Raw genomic sequence first — 12626 nt, 5'->3', positions numbered from 1 at the left:
GCAAGACTTTGTGGCTTGGTGTTGGACATATGGGCTCATGTTGGACTTGTGGGCTTGGGCAGCACTGGGTTGGGTTTGTTTCCTTGATGTGCACTTAACCTTTATATAAAACTCTCTCTTATACATGAGTTTCTATGGCTTTGTTTCTCTAAAGTACCCAGACGAACACACTGGATCTCCTTCCAAAATACTCACTACCATCCACTCAATTCTGAGTCGTAGGGACCCTGTAAGACAGAACTGCCCCTTTGCGTGTCCAAGGCTGTAAATCTTCATAGGAGGTGGGTTCAAACTGCTGACCTTGTGGTTAGCAGCCCAACACATAGCGCACAGCGCCACCACGGCTCCTTCTCATCAGAGAAACTTTTTAAAGAAGTTTGTATATATTACCGCCGAGGGGTACTAACAGGACTGAGTCATTTAGTCGTAGTCAGTGCCCCATGGACGAGTGGTGCAGTGACCACCTGCATGGTCGGCAGTTGGAACCCTCCAGCAGCTCTGAGGGAGAACGACTGGGCGTTCTACATCCGTGAACAGCTGCAGTCATGGAAACCCACAGGGGTGGCTGTGAGTCAGCACTGACTCCATGGGAGGGAGCTTGGCGTGGGTCTATTGGGTCAAGTGGCCAGTGGGAGCCCTTGGTGGTACAGTGACTCGACACTTAGCTGATGACCTCGAAGTCAGTGGGTTTCAGACCCACCAGCCACGCCACAGGAGAAAGATGAGGCAGCCTGCTCCTACAGAGATGACAGCCTGGGAAATGCTAAGGGGTAGCTCTACTCTGTACCCAGTGGCTCAGCAGCCTCCCACTCCCAGCCTGAGGTTTCCACCATCGTCAGCCTGGGGGCTGGCAGTCCCCGGCCGGTCCTTCCTCGGGCCTGGCAGGCTCAGGAAACCAGCTGAGGGCCCGTGTGTGGGCCCGCAGGCCTGCGTGCTCACCAGCTTCAGGTAGAGCTCGGCGTCCTTGTCCTTCAGGGTGGAGTACACCTTTTCCATCTTGTAGGTGATGCCGCACTGCGAGTCATCCAGGCTCTTGATGAAGTTGTCCCGGATCTCCGCCATGAGGTTGGTGAAGCAGAAGAAGGTATCTGCTTCAGCGTGTTCTGGGGGAGACAGGCAGGACGGGGGCCACTGAGGAGTGACTGCCCCTGTCTCTGAGCTTCACCAAGTGTCGTGTCCCCCCGCTCCCCCCGCCCTGTGGTTGGCCTCAGTCCTTCCTCTGCCCTTGCTCGCTCCCTGCAGGCTAGAGCCAGGATGGCTATCTCCGGCCCTCTGGCATCCTGCGCGCTCCTGCAGCTGTGCAGTCCGTGGTGTTTCTGTCATTCGACTTCCTGGCGACATCTCTTTCTTGACACCACTTGATGGGGTCAACATCAGGACAGCGGTGACTGACTGCCCTGTCTAGCAAAGCAGGGTCAGAAGCTCTTAGAAATGGCCCCAGAAGCTCCCTCATCGGACAGAGCAGAAGGCAGGCCCAGGGAGAGGAAGCGTGCTGCCCGGCCGGAGGGCGCCCACCAGCCGGCCTTTCCTCCACCTGGTTGTCAAACGAGTCAGCAGAGAGAGACAGAGAGAGAGAGGCAACCAAGGGAGAAAACAACCTCTTTTACCTTTCCACTCACTGTTGGGGTCCGTGGCAAAGGTATAGTAGAGGGGCCCCACGATCTCGTTCATGCCCTGCACGTAGGCGATGCCGGGGTTGAGCTTGGCGTAGATGAACAGGATCCGCTCGACCACCTCCCAGTGGGCCTCACAGCCGTTGGGCAGCACTTCGTACTCATTCAGAGAGGATGCGGGGAGCTTGTGTGGGGAGCTCATCTGAGGGAGAAGAGGGGGGTCTCTTAGAAGGGGGGGGACGCCATTACCGAGGGTATGTATTCCTACCCCAAACGCTTACCCAGCTCAGACCCAACTTCCAGCTCACAGGAAACCTGGGATGAGAAGAAACCACCAGGCAAGCCCAGAACGTGACCCGCCCTGCAGGGCAAGTGGACGAGAACCTCTCGCAGTGAGAAGAGCCAGACTGGCTCCACTTCGGAGACCAGGGGGAGTGGCTGGGAAGAGGCACGACTTCCCGGACGATAGAAATGATTTGTAGCGTGTTCTGGTTGGTAGATACATGAGATAAAAATATAGTGCGTTGTGTCCTTAGGATCTGTGCATTTTACTGTGTACACGTGCCTTAATCAAAGGACCAAACAAAAAGCCTGATGCCAAACCAGAGGGCCGAGGGCAGAGTGCAATTGCTGCGTGAACATGAAGTGCAGGCCAGCTGCAGGCCACGAGAAGGCAGGCCCCTCCCAGCGTGACTCAAACGTGGAGCGGACCTTGGTTTAAAACAAGCCGGGGTACTCTCCGGACGCCTGAGAAAGCTGGAACGTGGCATGGACGGAATTACTGTTCATTTCAGACGCGACAATGGTCAGAGAGGAGGATATGATGTCCCTGTTTGGGTGAGTGGGGCTTGCTGCACTTAGGGATGAAGAGGCAGGACAACGGTGTGGATGTCACTCACACACACACACACACACACACACACACACACACACACTGCAAAACCTCAACAAATGCTGAATCGCGCTAGAAAACATCCGAGTATGATGCACTGCTGCTTGAGCTTTTCAGAATGTTTGGACTTTTTCCGAAGAAAAAAGGTTGGCCATCGATTAAATGATGGTAATTCCCAGTGGCCCTGGTGGCGTCATGGTTATGTCTTGCCCTATATTCTGCAAGGTCAGCAGTTCGAAACCAGACGCTACTCGACAGGGGCTTTCTACTCCCTCCCGTGAAAGACGGGGATCCCTGCTAGACATGAACAATAAGTGTGGCCGGGTCTCCAGCCTCAGCCTATCTGTCAGAACCCTTCAAGGAGCTTTGTCAAAATTCAAGTACCTCCAACCTAGACCTACGCTGTCAGACGCACCACCCGTACCACCACGCTGTCCTAAAACTCACTGCTGCCAAGTGGACCCCACCTCTGAGTGACAAAGCCGGCTGCCCAGGTTTTCACACTTCTCCCTTGGAGCCCCGGGTGGGTTCGGACCACCCACCCATCTTTTTAGCTAGTCGTCAAGCACTCAATCATGGTGCCACCTGGGCTCCTCCTCAGAAACCCCAGGGAGGGGGTTACCTGTTGTAGTGAAAGGAATTCTTGCGTGTGGCCTTTGACCTGGATTCTGCAGCTTACTAGATTTTTCTTGAAGCCCTAGGGAATTACCTTCGCCCTAGTGTCCTTCCTCTGATGCCCCCGCCAAGAGTTTGTCACGTTCTCTAGGTGAGCGTGGACGACTTGGTTTGCTACTTTTTGTCTGTCCTGGAACTGAAATGCACTGTGCTGGGACGGATCGGTGGACCCATGCAAACACAGTGGCTTTGGAGCATGCAAAGAGCGGGCTTCTGCCTACCAAGTACATGAAGTGCCTGTGGCCTGGCCAGTGTGCTGCCCCAAATTGGGAAGGGCCTTGAAATTGTCAGGGGTGTGTGTGGGGGGTGCGTGTGTGTGTGTGTGTGTGTGTGTGTGTGTGTGTGTGTGTCTATCCTGACCAAAGTTTTTCAGACATACAAACAGCTGAGAGAAGCAGAAGGGAAAAAAGGGAGGGAGTGAGGAAGGAGAGAAGGAAGGAGCAAGCAGAGGAGGGGAAGGCACAGAAGCCCCTGGAAGGGCTGTCAGGGCTGTAACATTGAAGACGGCAGGAGGCCTGCCGGGGCCCTGCAGCAGGGTTGCTGGGAGAAGCACAGGCCAAGAATAGCCTGTCTCGGGGAGGCCAAAAGGAGGGGTCCTCACCTGGATGGGCAATGGCCTGTGCCAAGAGAACAGCCTACTTGCTGGCCCGGCTGAGAGGGACTGAGAGCTGACCTGCGCTGAGGGGAGACTTTGCCTAGAGCAGTGGTTCTCAGCCTTCCTAGTGCCGTGACCCTTTATCACGGTTCCTCATGTGGTGGTGACCACCTAACCATAACATTAGTTTTGTTGCTTCTTCATAACTATCATTTTGCCACTGTTATGAACCGGGCGACCCCTGTGAAAAGGTCGTTCGACCCCCAAAGGGGTCATGACCCACAGGTTGAGAAATGCTGGCCTAGATGCTTCCAGGTCCGGGGCCTGAGTTGTAGCCTCCTGATTCTGATCGTCGTTCCCGTAGCCCGCAAGGCACTTAGCGCTGGGTACACGGTGGTGTAAGGAAACCAGTGGCCATCACAAAGGGCTGTCACCCCGGCAGAGAGCAGCAGCGTGTGCTGGGAGGAACGCCTGGAGCCAGGGCTGGGGCATGGCGGGACACCGAGGACAGGTGACTCCACCTCACAGGGCTCAGCCTCGGGCTGATCTTGACTCTGAGCCTTATCCCCTGAAGTTAAGACTGGTTCTGATATTACCCCAAACCAGGGCAGAGCTGCCCATGTAGGTTTCGGAAAAGAAAACCTCATCTTCTTATACCTGTATTAGAGGTGGAGGCAGACCCAAGCAGAGGCGGTGTCTGAAGCTATCCTAGGGGTCAGGGTCCTAGGGACATCAAACTCCCTTTCCCACTACACAGCCAAGTGTAAGCACATGTGCACACACCACGAACAGTTCTGAGAGCTTCCCATGTGCCAGAGCCCTGCCACAGGTGGAGGGTCAGGGACCAAGCATCTGGCTGGCTTCTGGGCCACAGGGGCAGCCCAACAGCTAAAAGGAGCACCAGCTCCGGCCCCAAGCCCCACGTACGAAAGTGCAATGCCCCTCACAGGAGCATTGAGCAGGAAATCCGCAGCCAAGAGGGCTGCCCTCAAAAGCCGCTGTGCTGCTATTAAACCAAGCGTCTGACCTCTCCCGCCCATTCTGCTGGGCCTCCACGCTGTCAGCACAGATCCCCGCCCACAGCGATGGGGCACCCACCCTGCTGGCCCTGGAGACGGCTGCTCTCTTCTCGCTCACTCGGCAGACCTCAGAGAAGAGTCACCCATCGCACCTGGAGCAGAAGGGCCCCGCAGTCCTGTCCATCCCCAGCTGGGCCCCAAACACCCACCCTGACTTGTCCAGAAGTGCTGTCAGTTGCTTAAAAACATAGTCAAGCCAGAAACGGGGGGAGTCACCCTTGATTTCCCATTTCCTTCACCACCCACCTGCTCTATCTCACAAGCCAGTCCACCCTACCACTGCCATCTCTGTCCCTCTGCCCCGGCCCACCCAGCCACCACCATCTCTTGCTGGGATGACAACAGCCACCTTCTAAGGTTTCCGTCTACACACACACCTGTTCCCTTCTTGCCCCAAGACAGAGCATCAAAAGCAGCCCTGCTCAGAAGCCCAGCCCTCGGGATAAAGGCCCCAGGTAACCTCACCACACCAGATGCCCTGACCAGGATACACGATGCTCACTCCAGCAAGGACTGTCCCACAAAATCTCTTCCACCATCTAGAAGGCTCCTTGCCCTCCACCTTGCAGGCCCCAGCTCCTTCAGGGCAACCGCCCTGCCCCCACTGCTCTCCCATCCCTCTTTCTCAGGTGGTTGGTAGTTAAACTTTTCCAAGAGCCATCTCTTCTCTGCGGGTGTAGACTGACTCATCTGGGCTCACTCACTGAGCACCTGCTACTTGCCTTTCAGAAAGCGCCCCCGAGAGTGGAGCTGACGGAACCAAGCTGCTCTTCAATATCGCGTTAGGGGCCATGAGCCTGAAGCCCCTCAGCCAGGGCTCGGCCCCTCGGGTAGGGCGAGAAGGGCTGTCCCGTGTACCCCGAGGATCCCCATGCTGGCTCTCACATTTGTGACCCCGCTCCGATTCCGGGCCACTGTCTGTGATTTCAGCGTTGTCTGTTCCACCCGCTTACGGAGGGTCTCGAACTCATTCTGGGGGTCCAGGATGAGGAGGCAGGGGTACTCGGTGGCGCTTTGGAAAAAAGAGATGTCTGGGCACAGCCTCCTGGGAAGAGAGAACACGAGAATGGCGTTACTCGAGAAACCGGTCTGGCCCTGATGCCAGGCAATTCCAAGCATCCTAAAAATGACGGAGACGTTATTTTTGAAACACACTGTGATCTTTCCTAAACAGCAGTACAGTCACTGTAGATGGTATATGCCCACCTAAGAGATGGTAGGGGCTCTGGTGACAAAGCATTACAGGGCTCAGCAGCAAGCCCACGGGTGGGCGGCCCGACCCCCAGCAGCGGCCCTGCAGGAGGCGGCTGCGGCAGACTGTGCTCTAAAGATGCCCGGCCTTGGGAACCCTGAGGGGCAGTTCCTCTCTGTCCTGTAGGGCTGCTGAGCGGGAGCAACGTGATGGCCGTGAGGTCTTTATTTTACGAGGCTGACCAGTATCCCCTTACAACCCACGCCGACCAAGAAACCACAAGCACACTCTTATTCAGCAGTCGTCTCTGCAGATACACCACATATACTCGAGTGTAAGCCGAGTTTCCCAGCACATTTTTAATGCCGTATTTGTGGTAAAATTAGGTGCCTCGGCTGATATTCGGGCCGGCTTATACTCGAGCACATGCGGCAAATCAAATTCAAATGGGGTCTTAGGCCAATATAACTGGTGTGTTGAAAAGAGGGACACGTGGGCAGACACACAGGAAGGCAGAAGCAGGGCCTGGAATCAAGCTGCCACAGACGAGGACTGCCAAGCCATGCCGCCAAAGGTGGATGGGCCAGGCGGGACTCCTCTGGTGCGGAACACCCTGCTGTTCCCACTTGGAGCTAGAGCAGAGGGGAAGATTCTGCTGAAGCCCCAGTTCTTGGCCCTGTCATCACTGGGGCTCAGACCGCCTGCTGGGGCCGCCCAGCCGCCCACCCAGTGGGCCTGGGCTGGGAAAGGAAAGGGCAGAGCTGGGAAACCCCCGGGAAGCCCCCCAGGGAGCCATTACCGGACATCTTTGTCAATCTGCAGCAGCACCTCATTGTCCTTGAAGTACGTATTCCACCGGCTGTCTGGGTTGGGGTTGAGTGGCTGTAGGGAGAAAAAGAGCAACTCTCCTGGGGTCCTGGGCCCGGCTGGCACGCCCCAGGGAAAACACTGGCCGCCCACCAGGAGCCTTCCATCACTGACCCCACCCTCGACCCAGCTGGGGTCCTGAATAAGCCTGGGACAGCACGGGCCTTCCTGCAGCCGCCAAGAGCAGTCCACACTCACGAGGGCAGACTTCTTCCTGGCCGCCGCTGTTGTGCCACCATATGGGCCACCAAGGCACAGGCCCAGCGGCCCTGCCCACAGCCTCCTAGGCTGTGACTGTCCAGGAACAGGTCTCCAGCCCTCTTCTGCCTGACACCGAGTCGACGCCGACTCAGAGCGAGCCCACGGGGCAGGGCAGAACTGCCCATGAGTTCCCGGGACTGTAGCGCTACAGTAGAACGCGCTCCCCCTTTCTCCTGCACAGCAGCCGGTGGTTTTGAACTGCTGACCCCGTGGTTGGCAGCCCAACTCATAAACAATATGCCCTCAGGCCGCTGTGTTTATTAACAGGTGGCACCAAAGGTTTGTTGTTGAATGAGCAGTTTGACTTCCCAGAGAGTCATTGTTGCTTCTGACTCAGATGGGCCCTACAGACCGGAGGAGAACAGCCGCCGTAAGGTTCCCAAAGCGGCCTGCCCCATCTTTCTCCCACACAGCGGCTGGTGAGTTCAGAGTGGCAACCTCTTGGTTGGCAGCCAAGCGTGTCACCCCTGAGCCCCGGGGCGCCTTGTCTACCTGGAGGGGGGCGCTTCAGATAGAATCTATTAGTGCTTCAGTTGCCGATCACAACGGGTGCAATTCATGGTACTGCACCGCCCCAGCGCTGCACGGGGGAGGAGCTGGTCCCCGCGGCCAGCACCAGGCAGCCTCCAAGCCAAGAAAGCCTGTCCTCACTTTGGCCCCGCCCTGCCCTTTCTTTAACCATAAACCCACCCATCTTCCTCCACGGACGAATGGAAGGATTCAAAGAGACTAGGCGCCGTGCCGCACACACATCACCCCTCAAATGCAGCCTACCATCGATTACCGCCGGCAGGGCTCAGGGCACTGCACTTCCCAGGCCTGGGGCAGAGAGGGGGGGACACAGTGGTCTTCAAGGGCTGAGAAACTAAACGAAGGGACCGAAGCCAGGCTGCGCTGTCTTTGGGATTGAGGGGATCTTGCCAGCTCCCAAACCAACCCCTTCCCCACCTCCAAACCTCTCCTGTCCCCATGCCGACCCCACTCACATGGTCCTCAAAGGTCACATCCTCTCGGGACACCCCCATGTTGGCCTTGGCAATGCCTGGCTGGATGATCATTTCCCTCAGGAACTGCGAGTACAGCTCCCTGCAGGAGAGAAGAGAGGGGCTGGCTCCCTGGTCCTGCTGGGGTGCTCCAAGAGGTAACCCCAGGAGGCGGGAGGGTGCTGCCACCACCACCCTTTCGTGGGCCTTACCTCTGCTTGGCCAGAACTGAGGTCCATGAGGCTCTCTCCAAGGGGAGGTAGTTCAAGAGAATCTGCACAAAGGGAGAAAGGAAGGTTCGGTGACTCCCCACCCCACCCAGAGTCGGGGGCAGAAGCCGGCAGGGCTGGAAAACAATGTCTAAGAAAGCCCAGCAAAGCCAAGACGGATTCTAACCCAGGAAGAAGTACAGGTGTGCGTCAGGACCCGCTTCCCATCCCTCCCAATGCCTCCTTTCTCCCAAACCAGCCCTTTCCTCTGCTTTTCCACACATGGGCTCTTCCAAATGGTAACACGCCTCTGTGGCCAAGAGGCCTGAAGACCAGAGCCTGGGCTTCTCCCTCACCTAACAGCTATGGGCACAGCCCGGCAGGCCTTGGTCTGTGCCACCCACCAGCACTCCCCCTGCAGCGCTTGGACCGGGAAGCAGGGAGCTGGCTTCCCTGGCTTTAGAAGAGATGTCAACAGGAAGAGAAACCCGTAGTTTTCACCCAGAGAAGCTTCCTCAGGCAAGCACAGGAAGGCGCAGGCCTCAGGTGAGGGAGCCTATGCAGGAACCGAGAGTCAGCAGAGAAGCCCCCGCAGGCACACCCACCTTCCAGCAGAGGCACCGCAGTCCGTCCTCACAGGGGATGCCTGTGGACACAGCAGGCAAAGGTCACACCCCAGGCCACAGGCCCAGAACCCTCCCATTGCAGGAGCCGGCTGGCAGGCAGCAGGGTGGGCAAAAGACACTCCAAAACTCATTTCCCCCCAGAGATTACTAGACAGCTTTCCCCATACACACGCATACCTCTCTGGAACATTCTTTTGAGGATAATGTTGCTCCATCTGTCTCGTCCTGAGTATCTTCTTCTTAGGACAGACTCTACCAACTACCATCAACCCGACCGACCTCGGGTCCTCTACTATAAATACTAAGAGCTCCAACAGCTCCGTGACCCCTCACCCCTGGTAGAATTCATGTCTGTAACTCCTTCCAAGCACAAGAAGTACATCTGTCTTCTATTCCCAGTGCCTTGTACAGGGCTATGGAGCCCTGGCGGTGGAGAGATTACTTGTTGGGCTGCAATCTGTATGTTCGGCAGTTCAACACCGACAGTTCAGCTCTTCGGGAGAAAGACTGGGCTTTTTAACAGTCACAGGCTCGGAAACCCACAGAGGGTGACTGTGAGTCGGCAGTGGGAGTACAGGGCTTGGCACACACAAGATAGTCCTTGACTGTCGACTGTACAATGAGCTGCCAAGGACTTTTCAGATGTTGTTTGACTTGACCTGATGGTCGGGGGGTTTGGTTTTCTTGGGTCACCAACTCACAGCAGCCCTCGCGGGCAGGGAAACTGTTCCTTCGGGTCTCTGGGCCTGTCAGTCTTTATCGGAGCTGACAGCCTCATCTTTCTTGCTTGGACAAAGAGCTGGTGGGCTTTGTATTAGAGCTTACATTCTGAGCACCCTGGTTCACGAAAGGGTCTGAATGGCAGTGGCGGCCCCAAGTCCCCCCTAGACTGAGCCTCCACTGAATGCTCTCTGGTCCTTGAAGACCTTGTGGTCAGCACAGAGTCACCAGGGCTCCTTCTTGGTTTATGGCTATGACCCTTAGTGAACAGGGAGCTGAGCACTCCTGACCTCACCAGACGGACAGGGAACCTGGTCCGGAAGGCACAGAACTATCCACGACTCAAACCAGGGTCGGGGCACTCGAGTGCAAACTCAGCCCATAGCCCAGGCGGCCTCACCCGGAGTCTAATAGGATGACTTCCGTCCAGCCCTGATCCCAGAGTCCCGCAAAATCTTTAGGGCCTCCACATTTGGCACTAGCTGTCCTGAACAGAAGACACACTTCTACAGCTTCCTCAGGAACCTCACTCAAACAGCTGTTGCTAGAGGACCCTGGGTAGAAGCAGGAGCTAATGCTGCCACCTCAGAACCTGCAAGGGGGTGAGGGGGCCCCTCGAGAACTCCTTGCTGACAAAACTAAACGGGCAGGGCAGTGACAAGAAGCTACACAAAACATCCCGGGCTACTTTCTAAAGACCGCGGGGAGAGCTGCTATCTTTGTACTGGGAAGGTAACCAAGGCAAGAAAACCAAAGTCAAACATTACTGAGGTTCAGCTCCTTAAAGTCCATACCCCAAGGCTGGACTTTCACCTTTAACTAAAGTTCATGGTTACCTTAGTCTGCTTTGATTCCATGCCATGGGGCAAAAACAGAAACCGCCCGGGGCAAACCACATCCCGTAACACTGGAAGATGGCTGAGGAATGAGGAAAGGCCAGAAGGAGGTTCAAGTGTCTCTTGCCCTGCCTCTCATCATCAGGCTTGATCTTCTCAAGTTACCCATCAAACAAAAAACAAGCTCACCGCCATGGATCAATGCCTCATAGTGAGTGTCCCTGTGGGACAGGTTAGAACTGCCCCTGTGAGTTTCAAGACCGTAACTCTTTACAAGACCGTAACTCTTTACAAGACCGTAACTCTTTAGAGTCGTAGAAAGCTTGTCTATCACCCCTTGGGGCTGGCAGTTGGCTTTGAACTGCTGACCTTGCGGATTGCAGCCCAACGAGTAACCACTATGTCACCAGAGCTCCTCAAGTTGGTATCACCCTGTTTAAAGGCCTAGAGGCATGTTAACCGAAGTCCAGTAAAGAATCTACAGAACCTGGAGAAGACAACCCGTGTCCCCAAAGAGAGTGGCCCTCAGAACTGACCGTGTGACACTAAGCACCGTCCCTTCTGTCCTAGCCACCCTGCTGCCCTGGGGCATTCCCGAAAGTAGAGTTGTTTCTCACCACTAAAACTGAGTCCTCGGAGCTTTTCCAAGGCGATCGTGGGCTCCTTCAAGACATCCTGGAAATCGGCAATGCTAGAAGGGGAGGGGGGAGCAAATGAAGCACACCCAGACCCCAAAGTGATGGCCACAGGGCTCAAGCCTGTGTCCTAGGCTTCTCCTCCCTCCATCACACAAAGAGAGCAAAGCTCAGTCAAGGTCCTGGCCAAAAGGCAGCTCTGGGAGACTACTAATGATATATGTTCAATATCGCTTCTTCCTCTAATTGCAGAAGCATAGAATGCCAAAGAACCTTGAGAACGACTCTTCTGAGAAGGTTCTCTCGCCCGTGAACACCTTGAAATGGTCCCGGGCCCATATGGAGAGCACTGGCATTACTGGGCACTTCCTGCTGATCAGGCCCAGTGCACAGCACATGAATTCCAGGAACACTAGACACCAGATGTAACTTGATCCGCTGACCATGCACTTGTGTAACCTCAACTCGCTTTCCAAGCTCAAAAACAATGCCTTTAGGAAGGCTTCTTGGAGCTGCTGAAATCCGTCCAGGTGGCGGGGTGCTGGTGAAAGCGCTGGCTGCAGTCCCACAGCGGCAATTCTAACTGGCCAGTCACTATGAGAAAGCAAGATGTGGCAGCTTGCTTCCTAGCGAGTGGCGGCCTCGGCTCCTACGGGGCAGTGCTACTCGATCCAGGAGGGGCGCTATGAGTGGGAACCCATAGCGGGTTTGGGTTTGGAGCGGCAGCTGCAGGCAAGGGCCAAAGACTTGAAAACCGAGTGCGGGAGGAAAACTTCGGTGAGAGTCGATTTAGCTAAAGGTACGAATGTCGCTGGGGGCTGGACGCTGGCGAATGCAAGCTCCCTATCAACTGCAGAAGAACGAGCTTCGGGGGGCCGGGGGCATTTGGAGACAGGAGGGAGTAAGGAGAGAACGCGGCAGGGCGCAGGGCACCAAGGCCCTAGAAATGCCAGACCTAGAGGTGGAGGAGGGGGCACCGGCGGCCGGGAAGCCCGGGAAGGGACCACTGGAAGCGGGCGCGCTGTCTCCACTCCAGCCCGCCTCAGGCCCGCTCTCGCACTCCCGGGGGGCCTTCCTGGTTCCTGGCGACACCGTGCTCCCCACAGAGGGGTCGGCCACCGTGACCCCCTTACCGGCTCTTGTGCAGGCTGGACATGGTGCTGACTTCCGGATCGCCCCGCCGCCGCCGCCGCCGCCGGAGCCGCAGCCACTGCCCACCGGGCCACGAGGGGCGTTCCACAAAAGCCTCCGGCCGGAAACGCAACCGTCCGCTCGCGCGTTCCGTTCAGGCCGGCCCCGCCCCCGACGGCCCCGCCCCGCCTGGCCCCGCCCCGCCCCCGGCGGCCCCGCCCACGTGCCCACCTGCCTCCACACTACTGCTGCCCGGCGTGGTGGGCTGAGCGCAGAGGGGCTGGGGCGCGTGCCCGCGCTCCCGGCTCTCGC

General features: G+C 56.8%; 1 protein-coding gene across 1 annotated transcript in view; it reads right to left on the bottom strand.

The window, feature by feature from the left end:
• The window catches only part of TBC1D13 (TBC1 domain family member 13), a 17475-nt gene extending 5076 nt beyond the window's left edge, over positions 1-12399 (bottom strand). Inside the window, exons 1-9 of the mRNA XM_004713268.2 lie at positions 12317-12399; positions 11166-11239; positions 8972-9012; positions 8370-8431; positions 8161-8260; positions 6846-6928; positions 5740-5899; positions 1608-1815; positions 940-1103 (exon numbers count right to left, since the gene is read on the bottom strand). Coding sequence (XP_004713325.1) covers positions 940-1103; positions 1608-1815; positions 5740-5899; positions 6846-6928; positions 8161-8260; positions 8370-8431; positions 8972-9012; positions 11166-11239; positions 12317-12339 — 915 coding nt within the window. The 5' untranslated portion in view covers positions 12340-12399. The remainder of the gene's footprint in view (positions 1-939; positions 1104-1607; positions 1816-5739; positions 5900-6845; positions 6929-8160; positions 8261-8369; positions 8432-8971; positions 9013-11165; positions 11240-12316) is intronic.
• Positions 12400-12626: the final 227 nt, after the last annotated feature.

This window comes from Echinops telfairi, unplaced genomic scaffold (assembly GCF_000313985.2).
Source record: "Echinops telfairi isolate 266 unplaced genomic scaffold, ASM31398v2 ScPeMD7_22;HRSCAF=79, whole genome shotgun sequence".
NCBI classification, from domain to species: Eukaryota; Metazoa; Chordata; class Mammalia; order Afrosoricida; family Tenrecidae; genus Echinops; species Echinops telfairi.
This window is presented reverse-complemented; position numbering and strand designations above follow the sequence as displayed.